Here is an 18,461-nt window from a genome sequence, read left to right as displayed (position 1 = left end):
TGGGCAACAGACTGAGACCCCATTTCTTTCTTTCTTCTTCTTCTTTTTTTTTTTTTCTGAGACAGCATCTTGTTCTGACACCCAGACTGGAGTGCAATGGCACAGTCACGGCTCACTGCAACCTGCAAGTCTTAGGCTCAAGGGATTCTCTGCTTCAGTCTCCTGAGTAACTGGGATTACAGGCATGAGCCGCCATGCTTGGCCTAATTTTCTTTATGTTTTGTAGAGATGGGGGTCTTGCTATCTTTCCCAGGCTGGTCTCGAACTCCTGGGCTCAAGCAATCCTGCCTTGGCCTCCCAAAGTGCTGGGATTACAGGTGTGAGCCACTGCTGACTATCATGCTTCTTTTTAACAACAACAACAAATATATATATATATAATATATATGTGTATATACACACACGTATGTATGTGTATATATGTGTATGTATGTGTGTATATATATATAAATATAAATTAAAAGTAAAAAGGCTTGAAACTACAATCTGTAAATAAAACCAATGTTTAAATGCAAGATTACAAAACTGCAGCTGGGGCCAGGTGTGGTGGCTCACGCCTGTAATCCCAGCACTTTGGGAGGCTGAGGCAGATGGATCTCTTGAGGCCAGGAGTTCGAGACCAGCCTGGCCAACATGGCAAAACCCCGTATCTACTAAAAATACAAAAAATTAGCTGGGTGTTGTGGTGCATGCCTGTAATCCCAGTTACTAGGGTGGCTGAGGCATAAGAATCCCTTGAACCAGGGAGGCAGGGGTTGCAGTGAGCAGATTGTGCCACTGCACTCCAGCATGGGCGACAAAACGAGACTCCATCTCTAAAAAAAGAAAGAAAAATTAAAGACAAACAAACAAAACTATGGCTGGGCGTGGTGGTTCACACCTGTGATCCCAACACTTTGGGAGGCTGAGGCAGGAGGATCACTTCAGCCCAGGAGTTTGAGACCAGCCTTGGGCAACATAGTAAGACCCTGTCTCTACAAAAAAATACAAAAATTGGGTCAGGCATGGTGGCTCACACCTGTAATCCCAACACTTTGGGAGGCTGAGGCAGGCAGATCACTTGAGGTCAGGAGTTCGAGACCAGCCTGGCCAACACGGCGAAGCCCTGTCTCTATTAAAAATACAAAAATTAGCTGGGCATGGTGGCACACGCCTGTAGTCCTAGCTACTCAGAAGGCTGACGCAGGAGAATCACTTGAACCTGGGAGGCACAGGTTGTGGTGAGCCGAGATTATGCCACTGCACTCCAGCCTGGGCGACAGAGTAAGACTCTATCTCAGAAAAACAACAACAACAACCACCCCACAGAAAACGAAAAATACAAAAATTAACCGAGCATGGTGGCATAGGTAGACCTGCATTCCCAGCTACTTAGGAGGCTGAGGTGGGAGGATCACCTGAGCCTGGGGAGGTCAAAGCTGCAGTGAGCAGTGATTATGCCACTGCACTCCAGCCTGGCCAACAATGAGAGACCCTGTCTCAAAAAAAAAACTGCTTTATATTTAATTTTGTTTTAAGCTGATACTGTTTGTTGAACTTAAAATGACAAGCAGAATTTGGACATCGCACCCTTTGCCCAGACTTTCTCCCACTCTGCCCTTTCCTCAATTGCTCTTTGTACTCGGGTGTTTGGGCCCTTCTCCTTTCTCCCTTTGGAGTCCCTTCTGCCTTCCTCTCTTCCTTCTTCATCCTATAGCTCTTGGCCCATCACCTTGCTCATTCCTTTGCCTTTTCACCTGTAAAGGGGCCCAGGCTAAGCCAGTGCTTTCCATTATCCATAACAGCAATTTCAAATCTCCACAAACCTCTGACCCACCCACCCCTCCCTCCAAGAATGACCTCACTTCCAACTTTAGTGAAAACAGAAGTCCTTGAAAGGAACTCCCCCAACTTCCTGCCTCCAAAATAACACCCTTCCTTTCACCTATTAAGGCTATTTTTTCTACCTATGCTGTGGATGACACTCTCTCTACCCTCGTCCTCTTGGGCTCTGTGCAATTAATCATTCTCTCTCAGAATCTTGAACCTCTCTGGCTCACTAGTCTTTAAAGTCAGTTTATAACTCAGCAGTTTGATTGGGTCGGCACAAAGGCTCCTATCTGTCTATACCCAAGCACTTCTGTGATGCTCCTGTACTCATGACCCAGCTGTTTTTCTTGTCATCCTGGCTCCTCTTTAGCAAGAAGATTAAGTTTACTGAATAAGCAGTGATAAAAAGCTAGAAGAAGTTTCTAGGCATATAGTTCTTTGCAAGCTTTTTTTTTTTTTTTTTTTTTAATCACCATGGAGTTGATGCTTTGGGCCATATTTGTGGAATGGAAGTAAGCAAAGACTCTTGAGAAGTTTTCAACTGATGTTTTTGGTTATACAGAGAAAGGTGTAGAAGGAAAAGGTAGAAAGACTTAATTAAGTCACTGAAAATAATATTGGAATAATTGTCAAGTATTATACCAGGATGACAATGGAGAGGATGGCTTCACTTTCTGGATTTGTTGATGAGTCAGATGCATCTCTCTCGAAGCTCGTAATTATTAAGACTAGTCGGCAAGAATGAACAATTTCCAGAAACCCAAGGATCCAAAGAACCTACCAAATGACAGGGCTCAGAAACTGAACGTGCAGTCATCAACATCTTACAGACAAAGAAGAGATGATACATCATCTACAATGAGGACTTTGATGTCCTTAAACTTTTTGAGAGGGCATTCAAACTAGAATCCATAAAAATCGACTTAGCACTGGTGCCTGGTAATTTTTTCCCTCTGTTCTCAACTACTTTGTCCAAAATTTAAAAGATAAATTTTTTTTTTTTTTTTTTTGAGACGGAGTCTCGCTCTGTTGCCCAGGCTGGAGTGCAGTGGCATGATTGCAGCTCATCGCAACCTCTGCCTCCCAAGTTCAAGTGATTCTCCTGCCTCAGCCTCCCGAGTAGCTGGGACTACAGGCGCGTGCCACCATGTCCGGCTAATTTCTGTGTGTTAGTAGAGACGGGGTTTCACTATGTTGGCTGGGCTGGTCTTGAATTCTGCCCCAGGTGATCCACCTGCCTTGGCCTCCCAAAGTGCTGGGATTACAGGCATAAGCCACCATGCCCGGCTGATAAATGAAAATATTTAAGGCCTTTCTGGCCTTTAAGTTCCCTAGGTTTTATTCCCTAGATTGCTCATATTAGCAAACCATTCATATTCACTTGCTGTTTCCTCCATTTAAGTGCATTTAAGATTTGTCTTTGTAACTATTCCTTGACACCCTTGTAATAAGTAATGTTGGAAAGCAAGATACCTTGTTGATATTGAACTAATCTCCTGCCAAAGGCCTTTGCTAAGTTAAGATTTAATCTTATGCCCTTAGCTTCTATACAAAGGTGATTATAAAAAATGTCCTTTTGGCCGGGCCCAGTGGCTCATGCCTTTGGGAGGCTCACCAGCACTTTGGGAGGTGGTGGATCACCTGAGGTCAGGAGTTCAAGACCAGCCTGGCCAACATGGCAAAACCCCGTCTCTACTAAAAGTCTCTACTAAAAGTAACAAAAATTACCTGGGCATGAGGGCGGGCGCCTGTAATCCCAGCAACTAGGGGGCTGAGGCAGCAGAATCACTTGAACCCGGGAGACGGAGGTTGCAGTGAGCTGAGATCTCGCCATTGCACTCCAGCCTGGGCAACAAGAGCAAGACTCCGTCTCAAAAAAAAAAAAAAAAAAGTTCTTTCAAATAAATTTTTCCTCTATCTTTTTTTTTTTTTGAGACAGAGTCTCACTCTGTTGCCCAGGCTGGACTGCAGTGGCACGATCTCAGCTTACTGCAAGCTCCGCCTCCTGGTTCACGCCATTCTCCTGCCTCAGCCTCCCGAGTAGCTGGGACTACAGGCGCCCACCACCAAGCCCGGCTAATTTTTTTTTTTTGTATTTTTAGTAGAGACGGGGTTTCACCATGTTAGCCAGGATGGTCTCGATCTCCTGACCTCGTGATCCACCCGCCTCGGCCTCCCAAAGTGCTGGGATTATAGGCGTGAGCCACTGCACCCGGCTCTGTTTCCTCTATCTTTTGCAAAGTCAAATCAAAGACATCCATTTATTCACTCACTTAACAAATATTTATTGAATCCTGATTACATGCCAGCCTGGGGATACAAACATGAAGGAAACTTAGCTCTTGCCCCAAAGGAGAGCACAACCTGGTGAGAAGCAGACACCTAAATAAATCATGATATAGTGTTAGAATGTCTATAATTAGAGGCATAAATAAAGTGCTATAGGAGCAAAGAAGAGAGAATGAGTAGTTCCGCCTCAGGGTAGAGGACGCTTCTCATAGGCCTCATAAAAAGGTTGATGGCCGGGCCTGGTGGCTCATGCCTGTAATCCCACCACTTTGGGAGGCCGAGGCAGGTGGATCACTTGAGGTCAGGAGTTCAAGACCAGCCTGGCCAATATGGTGTAACCCTGTATCTACTAAAAATACAAAAATTAGCTGGGTGTGGTGGTGCACACCTGTAATCCCAGCTACTCAGGAGGCTGAGGCAAGAGAATCACTTGAACCTGGGATGTGGATGTTGCAGTGAGCCAAGATTGCACCATTGCACTTCAGCCTGGGCAACAAGAGAGAAAGTGCGTTTCAAAAATAGTAATAATAATAATAATAATCAAAACAGGCTGGCCGCTGTAGCTCACGCCTGTAATCCAAGCACTTCAGGAGGCCCATGTCAGGGGATCACCTGAGGTCACGAGTTCAAGACCAGCCTGACCAAATGGCAAAACCCCATCTCTACAAAAATACAAAAATTAGCTGGGTGTGTTGGCATGCGCCTGTAGTTCCAGCTACTTGGGAGGCTGAGGCAGAAGAGTTGCTTGAACCCGGGAGGCAGAGGTTGTAGTGAGCCGAGATCAAGCCACTGCACTCCCGCCTGGATACTGAAGATTGAGAAGAAGTTACCTAACCAAGAGGAAAGGAGAGAAAGGCATTCCAGGCCTGAGAGCCAGAATAAAGATGAACAAGTATGTACTAGATTGGTAAATTCAGAGAACAGTCACTAGGATAGAAAATGGACAAAAGTATCCAGACATGAGGCCAGAAAAGGAGGTTAGGGCCAGGTGAGGTGGCTCACGCCTGTAATCCCAGCACTTTGGGAAGCTAAGGTGGGCGGATCACCTGAGGTCAGGAGTTCAAGACTACCCTGGGCAACATGGTGAAATTCCGTCTCTACAAAAATTAGCTGGGTGTGGTGGCGCATGCCTGTAATCCCAGCTACTCGGGAGGCTGAGGCAGGAGAACCACTCAAACCCAGGAGGTGGAGGTTGCAGTGAGTCGAGATCACACCACTGCACTCCAGCCTGGGTGACAGAGTAAGACTTCATCTCAAAAAAAAAGAAAAAAAAAATTAGCCAGGAGCGGTGGTGTGCGCCTGTAGTCCCAGCTACTTGGGAGGCTGAGGCAGGAGGATTGCTTGAGACCAGGAAGTCGAGGTCAAGGTTGCAGTGAGCCGTGATGGCACCACTGCACTCCAGCCTGGGTGACAGAGTGAGATCCTGTCTCAGAAAAAAAAAAAAAGAAAAAAGAAAAGAAAAGTAGGTTAGAGTATGATATGATCTTAAAGAGCCTTGAGGTTTCATGGAAAATGCTTTAGGCCCTGGAGACAGACTGTAACTTCTTTACCATTTACTAGGTATGAAACATTGGGTAACTTAATGTCCTAAGCCACATTTCCCAACCCTAAAAGAGGAATGCTGTCATGTAATAGTATTCATTGAGCATCTACTATGGGCCAAGCACATAATGATAATAATGCCACTTTATAGGGTTGTTGGGAGGACAAGTTAATAAATAAAAAGCATCTTGAGGCTGGGCGCAGTAGTTCACGCCTGTAATCCCAGCAGTTTGGGAGGCCGAGGTGGGCGGATCACGCGGTCAGGAGATCAAGACCATCCTGGCTAACACGGTTTTTAGCACAGTCATCACAGATGAACAAATCCTTAAATATATTAGTAGAGTTTCCAAAAGCACTTCACAGAACATTTAGGCCCTTGAGGGAGACCTGTCTCCTCTAGGACAGTCTTTCTTCTAGGAGGATATTTCTAGGAATTAGGAGAAGGAATTTGGCCAACCTGGGTTCCGGATATTTCTATTGCCTGTAATAGAGTTGAGGGGAGAAGGAAAACAGTTTAGAAAGGGTGATAACTGGGAGCTGTTCTGTTTTATTTTATTTTTGAGACAGGGTCTCACTCTGTTGCCTAGGCTGGAGTGCAGTGGCTACTTCTATTTTAGAAAGTCTGAATTTGAAGTGATGGAAATACATCTGAATGGAGATATATTTTTGGCTGCAGAAATTATTTTATGTACGTCTGAAGACTTGTATACATGTTCCAACCCTTTGACCTTATAATTATTCTGTTAGAAGTTTTTCATACGGAAATTACCCAAAAGAGAAGGAAAACTGGAAAAGCAGAATAATAAAAAAGGAAACAATCTAATTGTCCATAATATGAATACAGCTAAGTAAATTATCTGCTTGATATGATATAATAGATTATTATGTAACTATCAAAATATAGTTATAGGCTAGGCGCGGTGGCTCATGCCTGTAATCCCAGCTCTTTGCAAATCCCAGCCCTTGGCTAAATCTAGGAGGCCAAGGAGGGTGGATCACTTGAGGCCAGAAATTCGAGACCAGCCTGGGCAACATAGCAAAACCCCATCTCTATAAAAAGATACAAAAATTAGCCAGGCGGCCGGGCGTGGCGGCTCATGCCTGTAATCCCAGCACTTTGGGAGGCCGCGGCAGGCAGATCACCTGAGGTCGGGAGTTCGAGACCAGCCTGACCAACATGGAGAAACGCCCCCTCTCTACTAAAAATACAAAATTAGCCTGGTGTGGTGGCATATGCCTGTAATCCCAGCTACTCAGGAGGCTGAGGCAGGATCATCGCTTGAACCCGGGAGGCAGGGGTTGTGGTGAGCTGAGATTGTGTCATTGCACTCCAGCCTGGGCAACAGGAGCAAAACTCTATCTCAAAAAAAAAAAAAAAAAACTTAAAATAAAATATAAATAAATTGCACCAACTTAAATCCCACCAGCAGTGTATAACATATCCTTACCAGCATGTGTTATTATATAATTTTTTTCCTTTTTGACTATCTGAAGGTTATAAAGTGATGTTTCCCTTTGGTTTAAACTTTCAGTTCTCTGATTACTAATAAAGTTGTGTGCATTTTTTCATATGTTTATTGACCATTCAAGTCCCTTCTATGAAATGCCTCTTTATATCTTTTGCCTTACTTGGTTATATATCTCTTGTTTAAGCCTTTTGTAAGTGCTAGGCGTGGGGGCTAAAGGGTTTTGCATAGGTTATATTATGAATCCTTACAATCTACTTACTGCCTTGAGTCCTTTTTTAGAGCAAGATATTTATACATGTTAATGAGTCTTTGCTACTGTATAAGGTATCTGTCTACAGATTTAAAGAAAAAGAAACACTTCTAAGTTTCCTAACCTTTAGCAAAGTGTAATGCCTCCACACCCAACACATTTATTTTAGGAAAGACCTTAATTCTGACTCTATTTCACAAATGTTATTTGAAAGCAGCATTAGCTTTATCAGTTAAAGAGTTTTTTTTAAATCAAAAATAGCGTGCATTTGAAAAAGAAGACAGTGAGCTGCTAGTAGTTTAGCCCCCTTGCCACTTTAAGTGTGAAACAGACCAGCAGCATCACCATCCACCGGGAACTTGTTAGAAATGTAGAATCTTGAGCCTCACTCTAGATCTACTGAATCAGAATGTACATTTTAAAAAGGTCTCCAGGTGACTCACCGGTACTTTTCAATTTGCAAAGGGCTGGTTAGCTAAACGGTGGTAGACACTACATGTAGGATCTGGTTAGGACTGGGGCTGAAGGAATGTCTTTGTTTTTTCAGTGTTTTTGGAGCCTGGCATTGTTAGGTGTAAGTGCTTGAATCTCTGAGGGGCCCATCTAGGTGAAATGGAGCTGAGAACAAGCAAGTTACCTGGATCTGTCAGGTAGTTTCTGGTCTTACAGCCCCAGAAAAATAAAATAGACTAAACAATGTGGCCTGAAATATATCTAATTGAGGTCTAACTAATTTTTTATTTTTTTTCTAGAATGATCTATACAATTGATCCAACTCTTCATTTTGAGTATATGATTCAGTCTGAACAGTCTTACATTAACTAGATGGGTTTGACTAATAGATTTTTGAAACTTAGAACCTTAGAAATCGTTCGTACCAACACTTTCATTTTATAGATGAGGCAAATGAAGCATCATGCAATTAAGGGAGAGATCACACAGCGTTCAGTGGCAGGATGACAGTCCCAGTCTTGGGCTTTTGCCATTTAATCAGAGGCCAGATTAGGAATTTCCCAATTCTCTAGATAATCTGGCCTGAGGTTGGTAAACTCAGTAATTTTTTTTTTTTGTATAATTAAAGGAATGAATTAATATCTTGTGAAAATAGCCTGGTAATGTAAAACAACATAAAAAGTAACTTTTTTTTTTTTTTTTTTGAGACAGGGTCTTGCTATCACCCAGGCTGGAATGCAGTGGCACTATCACAATCCGCTGCAGCCTCAACCTCCTCCGCTCAAGCCATCCTCCCACTTCAGCCTTCCCAGTAGCTTGTACAGGTGTGCAACACCACACCCAGCTAATTTTTGTATTTTTTTGTAAAGGCAGGGTTTTGCTATGTTGTCTGGCTGGTCTCGAACTCCTGGGCTTGAGTAATCTGCCCACCTTGGCCTCCCAAGGTGCTGGGATTACAGGCATGGGCCACTGCGCCTGGCATAAAGCAACTTTCTTAGTGAAAAGATTGTATAACAGGCCAGGTGTGGTGGTTTACACTCGTAATCCCAGGACTTGAAGACCCCGAAGTGGGAGGATCACTTGAGGCCAGGAGTTCCAGATCAGCCTGGAGTATCCAGGCTGGAGTATCCAGAACATAGTGAGACCCTGTCTCTACAAACGAACAGACAAAAAAAGATTCTATAACACTCACCCAATAGCAATTGTTAAGCAGCAAAATAACTTAAATGCCACCATCTTCAGGGCTCCTTTCTAGCTCCAGTGCAGTTAGAAAGTTTGGATTTAAAGAAACATCTGAGGCCAGGCATGGTGGCTCACGCCTGTAATCCCAACACTTTGGGAGGCCGAAGTGGGCGGATCACAAGGTCAGGAGTTTGAGACCAGGCTGACCAACATGGTGAAACCCCGTTTCTACTAAAAATACAAAAATTAGCTGGGCGTGGTGGCACGCACCTGTAATTCCAGCTACTCAGGAGGCTGAGGCAGGAGAATTGCTTGAACCCGGGAGGTAGAGGTTGCAGTGAGCCGAGATCTTGCCATTGCATTCCAAACTGTGCGACAGAGCAAGACTCCGTCTCAAAAAAAAAAAAAAAAAGGCAGCATCTGGTAGGCCAGATGTGGTAGCTCATGCCTGTAAGCCCAGCACATTGGGAGGCCAAGGGTAGGGGGTGGATCACTTGAGGCCAGGAGATCAAGACCAGCCTGGCCAACATGGCGAAATCCTGTCTCTACTAAAAATGCAAAATTAAAAAAAAAAATTAGCCAGAAATGGTGGTGCACACCTGTAGTTCCAGCCAGTTGGGAGGCTGAGGCAGGAGAAATGCTTGAACCTGGGAGGCGGACGCCACAGTGAGCCAAGATCACGCCACTCCACTCCAGCCTGGGTGACAGAGCAAGACTCTATCTCAATAAATAAATAAATAAATAGGCCAGATGCAGGGGCTCATGCCTGTAATCCCAGCACTTTGGGAGGCTGAGGCGGGCTGATCATGAGGTCAAGATATCAAGGCCATCCTGGCCAACATGGTGAAACCCCGTCTTTACTGAAAATACAAAAAATTAGCTGGGCATGGTGGCGTGGGCCTGTAGTCCCAGCTACTCAGGAAGCTGAGGCAGGAGAATCGCTTGAACCTGGAAGGCAGAGGTTGTAGTGAGCCGAGATTGTGCCACTGCACTCCAGCCTGGTGACACGGTGAGACTCCATCTAAAAATAACATAACATAACATACATAACATAACATAACATAACATAACATAACATAACATAACATAACATAAATAACATAACATAACATAACATAACATAACATAACATAACATAACATAAATAATAAAATAAAGAAGCATCTGACACTCAGACTTCTCCACTCTTCTTACTGAATCCTATCCTATAATTAAAAGTAAAAATAGGCTGGGCATGGTGGCTCACACCTGTAATCCCAGCACTTTGGGTGGCCGAAGTGGGTGGATTACCTGAGGTCAGGAGTTCGAGACCAGCCTGACCAACAAGATGAAACCCCGTCTCTACTAAAAAAAAATATATATATATATATATATATATACAAAAAATTAGCTGGGCATGGTGGCGCATGCCTGTAATTCCAGCTACTTGGGAAGCTGAGGCAGGAGAATTGCTTGAACCTGGGAGGCAGGATTGCAGTGAGCCGAGATCGCACCATTGCACTCCAGCCTGGGCAACAAGAGTGAAACTCCGTCTCAAAAAAAAAAAAAAAAAGTCAAAATAATAAATAAATAAATACATAATACAAAAAATTGGGGATGGTAGTAAGAGGAGTAAAATACTGGGTGTGGTGGCTCATGCCTGTAATCTTAGCACTTTGGGAGGCCAAGGCGGAAGGATCCCTTGAGCCCAGGAGCTGGAGACCAGTCTTGGGCAACAGGGCATGGTGGCACACGTCTGTAGCTACTTGGGACGCTGAAGCAGGAGGACTGCCTGAGCCCAGGAAGTCAAGGCTGCAGTGAGCTGTGATCTCACCAGTGCACTCCAGCCTGGGTGACAGAGCGAGACCCCATCTCAAAAAAAAAAGTAAAAATAAAATAAAAGAGTTCAAAGTAAAGATTTAAAAAAAGTTTAACTCTGGTGACTTCCTAATCCCTAAATTATACTGACTTAAACTAATTCCACACTTACTGTTGCAGCCCCACCTCCAGAAGGGCAGACATGGAAGGACCCTATTGTTCTGGGCTTCCTTTCTTTGTCCACTCCCAGCCTCTGAACAGTCACATTAAGCTATCCTTCTCCTGCTCTTTGAGATCTAAAAAAGACCTGGGGTTTTCCCTGCCGCTGGGCAAGTTTATGACAAATATTGTTGCTCCCCTATTTTAAAACTTCCCTTTCCCCATAAGAAGCATTTCTGTGGTCACTGGGGACTTTTACAACTAATAATAAACACAGATTCAAGCAGCTCAAAGGGATTCACATACACTTTTTAACAATGATGGAAGAAAGATACAAATAAACGGCCAGAAGTGGTCATCTCCTGGGAGGGGAGTGGGGCGGGGTGGAGGGAGGTCAAAGGCAATTTAATCTTATCTGAATTGTTAGAATATTTTGCAGAGGCAGGCATGGTGGCTCACGCCTGTAATCCCAGCACTTTGGGAGGCGGCGGCAGGAGGGTCGCTTGAGCCCAGGAGTTGCCTTGGGCAACATGGCGAGACCTCATCTGTACAACAAACAAAACTAAAAATTTAGCCAGGCATGGTGGCACAGACCTGCAGTGGTCCAAGCTACTTGGGAGGCTGAGGCATGAGGACCTCCTGATCCCAGGAGATCAAGTCTGCAGTAAGCTGTGATCGCGCCACTGCACTCGTGCCACTACAACAGCGAGACTCTGTCTCAAAAAAAGGAAAAAAGAATATTTTGCAAAGAAAATATATCAATGGGCCGAGCGTGGTGGCTCACGCCTGTAATCCCAGCACTTTGGGAGGCCGAGGCGGGGGGATTACGAGGTTAAGAAATCGAGAGCCTCCTGGCTAACATGGTGAAACCCCGTCTCTACTAAAAATACAAACAAATAAGCCGGGGGCAATGGCGGGCGCCTGTAGTCCCAGCTACTCGAGAGGCTGAGGCAGGAGAACGGCGTGAACCCGGGAGGCGGAGCTTGCAGTGAGCCGAGATCACGCCACTGCACTCCAGCCGGGGCGACAGAGCGAGACTCCGTCTCAAAAAAGAAAAGAAAAAAAGAAAATATATCAATGTATTACTTAATTAAAGCAAGGAATCATGGAAAAAAATGGAAGAACTACATGCTCATATTAAAATTTTAATCTATACAGCAAAGGAAGTAAAAGTTGCCCACTCCCGATTCTCTAACCCACTCCCCAGAAGAAGCCTCTGTTGGGAAGTGTTTTTATGCCCTTCCATTAATGTTCTAAGCATATTTATACGTACCCAATTCTTTTTCTCTCTCTCTCTTTCTACAAAGTAGAATCACAAAGCATGGTTTTGAGTTTCCTTTATTCACCCAACATTTATTATGTCTTGGGTGGGATGGCTTTTAGCAATGTGCTCTCTCTCTTTTTAAAAATAAAATTTTTAACTGTAATTTTAATTCTAATTTTCCAGCCTGGTTAACATAGGAAGGCCCCGTTTCTACAAAAAAAAATTTAAAAACTAACCGGGCATGGTGGCACACCTGTAGTCCCAGCTACTGGGAAGGCTGAGGCAGGAGGGTCACTTGAACCCAGGGGGTCGAGGCTGCAGTGAGCCCTGATTGTGCCACTGCACTCCAGCTTGGGTGACAGAGCAAGACACTGTCTCAAAAAATAATAATAGAATACACTTTTATTTATTTATTTATTTATTTATTTATTTATTTATTTTTGATACGGAGTCTTGCTCTGTTGCCCAGGCTTGAGTGCAGTGGCACAATCTTGGTTGACTGCAACCTCCACCTCCTGGATTCAAGCGATTCTCCTGCCTCAGCTTCCTGAGTAGCTGGGATTACAGGGATGTGCCACCACGCCTGGCTAATTTTTGTATTTTTTAGTGGAGATGGAGTTTCACCATGTTGGCCAGGCTGGCCTTCTTTTTTTTTTTTGAGACAGAGTCTCTATTGCCCAGGCTGGAGTGCAATGGCACTATGTTGGATCACTGCAACCTTTGTCTCCTGGGTTCAAGTGATTCTCCTGCCTCAGCCTCCCAAGTAACTGGGGTTGCAGGAATGTGCCACCATGCCTGGCTAATTTTTGTGTTTTTAGTAGAGAAAGGGTTTTGCCATGTTGGCCAGGTTCGTCTCAAACTCCTGTCATCAAGGGATCCACCCTCCTCAGCCTCCCAAAGTGTTGGGATTACAGGCGTGAGCCACCACACCTGGCCATAAACTTTTATTTTTTAGAGCAATTTTAGGTTCACAGCAAAAAGTACAGAGTTCCTATTAATATTATAACCTCTATCCCCAAACATGCACAACCTTCTCCAGTATCAATATCCCCTAGCAAAGTGGTATATTTGTTACAGTTGATGAACCTACATTGACACATCATTGTCATCGAAGGTCTGTACTTTACGTTAGGGTTCACTCTTGGTGTTGTGCATTCTATACATATAATAAACACATTTGGCCAGGTGCAGTGGCTCACGCCTGTAATCCCAGCACTTTGGGAAGTCAAGGTGGGTGGATCACCCGAGGTCAGGAGTTCGAGACTAGTCTGACCAATATGGTGAAACCCCATCTCTACTAAAAATACAAAAATTAGCTGGGTGTGGTGATCTGCGCCTGTAAGTCCCAGCTACTTGGGAGGCTGAGACAGGAGAATTGCTTGAACCTGGAAGCTTGAGGTTGCAGTGAGCTGAGATTGCACCACTGTCCTCCAGCCTGGGCAACAGAGTGAGACTCTGTCTCAAAAAAAAACCAAAGCCAAAAAAAAAACCCCACATTTGTCCATCATTGTAGTATCATTCAGAGTAGTTCACTGCCCTAATGATCCCCTGTGCTCTGCCTATTCAACCCTACTTCCGCTTAGCCCTTGGCAACCACTAATCTTTTCACTGTCTCCATAGTTTTGCATTCTCTAGAATGTCATATAGCTGGAATTATACAGTATGTAGGCTTTTCACGCTGGCTTCTTTCACTTGGTAGTATGCGTTTAAAGGTCCTCCCTGACTTTTTGTGGCTCAATAGCTCATTTCCTTTCAGTGCTGAATAATATTCCATTGTCTGATGTACCACAGTTTATTTATCCATTCATCTACTTTAGGACATCTTGATTACTTCCGAGTTTTGGCAATTATGAATAGAGCTGCTATAAATATAAACAAGTTTTCATATAGACATAAGTTCTCAATTAATTTGGATAAATATAAAGGAGTGTGATTGGTGGATCATATGGTTAGAATTATTTATTTATTTATTTTTTCATTTTTACTCCTGGGAACTCAGGACAGAGTATGTTCATTTTGTGAGAAACTGCCAACTGTCTTCCAAAGAGGCTGTGCCATTTTACATCCCACCAGCAGTGAATGAGAGCTCTTATTTTTTCACTTCCGTGCTAGCATTTGGTGCTGTCAGTGTTCTGGATTTTGGCCATGCTAATAGGTGTGTGGAGGTATCTCGTTTTCATTTGCAATACCCTAATGACTTAGGGTGTTGGACATCTTTAATTTATTTTATTTTATTTTATTTTTTTGAGATGGAGTCTCACTCTGTCGCCCAGGCTGGAGGGCAGTGGCGCGATCTCTGTTCACTGCAACTTCTGCCTCCCGGGTTCACGCGATTCTCCTGCCTCAGCCTCCTGAGTAGCTGGGATTACAGGCGCCTGCCACCACGCCCAGCTAATTTTTGTGTTTTTAGTAGAGACCGGGTTTCACTATGTTGGTCAGGCTGGTCACGAACTTCTGACCTTGTTATCCGCCCGCCTCCCAGAGTGCTGGAATTACAAGCGTGAGCCACTGCACCTGGCCTGGACATCTTTTAATATGCTTACTTGTCATCCGTATTTCTTCCTAGGTGAGACGTTTGTTCAGGTTTTTTTGCCCACTTTTCAGATCCAGTTGTTCATTTTCTTATTGTTGAGTTTTCAGGGTTCTTTGTATAGCTTGGATAACAGCCCTTTATGAAAGGTGGGTTTTTTTTTGTAGTTGTAGTTTTTAAATGTTTATTTTATGTACAAAGAGCAATCATGGTTTTTTATTGGGTGGATGCCTTGGATAATCCATTCAAGGAAGATCACTTAGTCCAACTTAATGAAACCTATATCCTTCACATACCGATGGAAACACTGGAGGCACATATTGTGGCCATATTTCTGGATCAGACTGTGCAGGTCTGAACAGATGCCATGAGAGCGAGAACCCTGGCCGAATTTTTGCAGGTGGCTCTGGTACAGCTGCGGGTGATCCATCTTGCTCTCAGGAATGCAGTGAGGTAAAAGGAAAGCCATGAAACATGTCTTTTGCAAATATTCTCTCCCAGTCTGTGGCTCCTCTTCTTGTTCTCTCCTTTTTTTTTTTTTTTTCTGAGACGGAATCTCGCTCTGTTGCCCAGGCTGGAGTGCAGTGGGCCGATCTCGGCTCACTGCAAGCTCCGCCTCCCGGGTTCACGCCATTCTCCTACCTCAGCCTCCAGAGTAGCTGGGACTACAGGCGGCCCGCCACCGCGCCTGGCTAATTTTTTGTATTTTTAGTAGAGACGGGGTTTCAGAGTGGTCTCGATCTCCTGACCTCGTGATCTGCCTGCCTCGGCCTCCCAAAGTGCTGGGATTACAGGCGTGAGCCACCGCGCCCGGCTCATCTTCTTGTCCTCTTGAGGCCCCATTCTTTTTAATGGGTGCATAGCATTTTATTGGGTGCCTTATTTAACCAGTCCCCTCTTAATGAACATTCATGTTGTTTTTTTCCAGTTTTTGCTATTAAATGTTACAATGGATAGCTTCTAATAATCACATTTGAATATCTGTGTAAATATGTATGTGGAATAAATTTCTTGGCCCTGTGCAGTGGCTCACGCCTGTAATTCCAGCACCTTGGGAGACAAAGGCAGGAGGATTGCTTGAGGCCAGGAATTCGAGAGTAGTCTGAGCATAGTAGCGAGACCCTCTCTTTACAAAAAAATATTTTAAATTAGCTAAGTGTGCTTAACAATGGTGATAATAAAAGAGGAAGAAGAAAAAGAAGAAGAGGAAGAGGAAGAGGAAAGAAGGAAGAAGGAGAAGGCGAAGGAGAAAGAAGAAGAAGAAGAAGAAGAAGAAGAAGAAGAAGAAGAAGAAGAAGAAGAAGAAGAAGAAGAAGAAAAATTAGCTGAGCATGATGGTGTATGCTGTAGTACCAGCTACTCCAGAGGTTGAGGCAGGAGAATGGTTTGAGCTCAGGAGTTCCAGACTGTGGTGAGTTATACTCATTCCACGTGCCCCTGCACACCAGGCTGTGAATGTGAGCCCCTGTCTCTAAAAAACCAAAAAATAAATTGTTGTAGCCAACTTGTTTTCCAAAACAAAGTAGCGCCTTCAAATATAATTGATAATTTATTATTTATTTCTGAGCACTTCTGTGAGGTGGATAAATAACACATTCCAGTTAATTTTCAAGATTAACAATAGGCTCGAGACCATTTGTACATTATTATATATTTCACTATAACCTGAGACCCATAGTGGCTCAATCAAGAAATATTTACTAACTAGTCAACTATGGACACAGCTTCTAAAACTTCCTATAATTTGTATTCAATAAAAAGTGGGCTGGGCGTGGTGGCTCACACCTGTAATCCCAGCACTTTGGGAGGCTGAGGCGGGCAGATCACGAGGTCAGGAGATCGAGACCATCCTGGCTAACATGGTGAAACCCCGTGTCTACTGAAAATACAAAAAATTAGTCGGGCGTGGTGGCGGGCGCCTGTAGTCCCAGCTACTCTGGAGGCTGAGGCAGGAGAATTGCGTGAACCCAGGAGGTGGAGCTTGCAGTGAGTGGAGATTGTGCCACTGCACTCCAGCCTGGGTGACACAGCAAGATTCCATCTCAAAAAAAAAAAAAAAAAGCGGGGGAGGCAACAGATATCACACCATTGCACTCCAGTCCAGGAAACAGAGTGTAACCCTGTGTGGAAAAAAAAAAAAGTGGACTGCAAACCCCATATAGAGTGATCATATAATTGGCTGGGTGCAGTGGTGCACACCTGTAATCCTAGCACTTTGGGAGGCTGAGGCAGGTGGATCACCTGCAGTCAGGAGTTTGAGACCAGCCTGGCCAACATGGCAAAACCCTGTCTCTACTAAAAATTCAAAAATTAGCCAGGCATGGTGGCACATGCCTGTAATCCCAGCTACTCAGGAGGCTGAGGTAGGAGAATCGCTTGAACCCAGGAGGCGGAGGTTGCAGTGAGCCAAGATCGTTCTACTGCACTCTAGCCTGGGCGACAGAGTCAGACTCTGTCACACACACACACACACAAAAGCACAGTGCTCCAGCTCTGCTAAGGGCAGACTGCCTCCTCAAGTGGGTCCCTGACCCTGGTGCCTCCTGACTGGGAGACACCTCCCAACAGGGGTCGACAGACATTTCATACAGGAGAACTCCGTCTGGCCTCAGGCCAGTGCCCCTCTAGGACGAAACTACTTCTGGAGGAAGGAGCAGTCAGAAATCTTTGCTGTTCCCATCAAGCTACCATTGACTTTCTTTGTAGAGTTAGAAAAAACTACTTTAAATTTCATATGGAACCAAAAAAGAACCTGTATAGCCAAGAAAATTCTAAGCAAAAAGAACAAAGCTGGAGGCATCACGCTACCTGACTTCGAACTATACTACAAGGCTACAGTAACCAAAACAGCATGGTACTGATACTAAAACAGATATATAGAACAATGGAGCAAAACAGAGACTTCAGAAATAACACCACACATCTGCAACCATCTGATCTTTGACAAACCTAACAAAAATAAGCAATGGGGGAAAGGAATCCCTATTTAAGAAATGGTGCTGGGAAAACTGGCTAGCCATTTGCAGAAAACAGAAACTGGACCTCTTCCTTACACCTTATACAAAAATTAACTCAAGATGGATTAAAGACTTAAATGTAAAACCCAAAACCATAAAAACCCTAGAAGAAAACCTAGGCAATCCCATTCAGGACATAGGCATGGGCAAAGACTTCAGGACTAAAACATCAAAAGCAATTGCAACAAAAGCCAAAATTGACAAAGGGGATCTAATTAAACTAAAGAGGTTCTGCACAACAAAGAAACTATCATCAGAGTGAACAGGCAGCCTAAGAATGGGAGAAAATTTTTGCAATCTACCTATCTGACAAAGGACCAATATCCAGACTCTACAAGGAACTTAAACAAATTTACAAGAAAAAAACAAACAACCTTATCAAAAAGTGGGCAAAGGATATGAACAGACACTTCTCAAAAGAAGACATTTATGCAGCCAACAAAGGTGAAAAAAAGCTCATCATCACTGGTCATTAGATAAATTCAAATCAAAACCTCAATGAGATACCATCTCATGCCAGTTAGAATGGTGATTATTAAAAAGTCAGGAAACAAAGATGCTGGCAAGGCTGTGGAGAAATAGGAATGCTTTTACACTGTTGATGGGAGTGTAAATTAGTTCAACCATTGTGGGAGACAATGTTGTGATTCCTCAAGGATCTAGAACCAGAAATACCATTTGACCCAGCAATCGCATTACT

At 44.0% G+C, this 18,461-nt stretch overlaps 1 protein-coding gene across 1 annotated transcript; it reads right to left on the bottom strand.

Moving 5' to 3' along the window:
- Nucleotides 1–15,003: 15,003 nt before the first annotated feature.
- LOC116482973 (small ribosomal subunit protein uS14-like) lies at nt 15,004–15,174 on the bottom strand. Its single transcript, XM_032753625.1, has one exon. It carries the CDS (start codon nt 15,172–15,174, stop codon nt 15,004–15,006), a length of 171 nt encoding a protein of 56 aa, XP_032609516.1.
- Nucleotides 15,175–18,461: the final 3,287 nt, after the last annotated feature.

This window comes from Hylobates moloch, unplaced genomic scaffold (genome assembly GCF_009828535.3).
Source record: "Hylobates moloch isolate HMO894 unplaced genomic scaffold, HMol_V3 SCAFFOLD_15, whole genome shotgun sequence".
Taxonomy (NCBI): domain Eukaryota; kingdom Metazoa; phylum Chordata; class Mammalia; order Primates; family Hylobatidae; genus Hylobates; species Hylobates moloch.
Note: the sequence above shows the minus strand (reverse complement) of the source record. Positions and strands in the feature narration are given on the sequence as shown.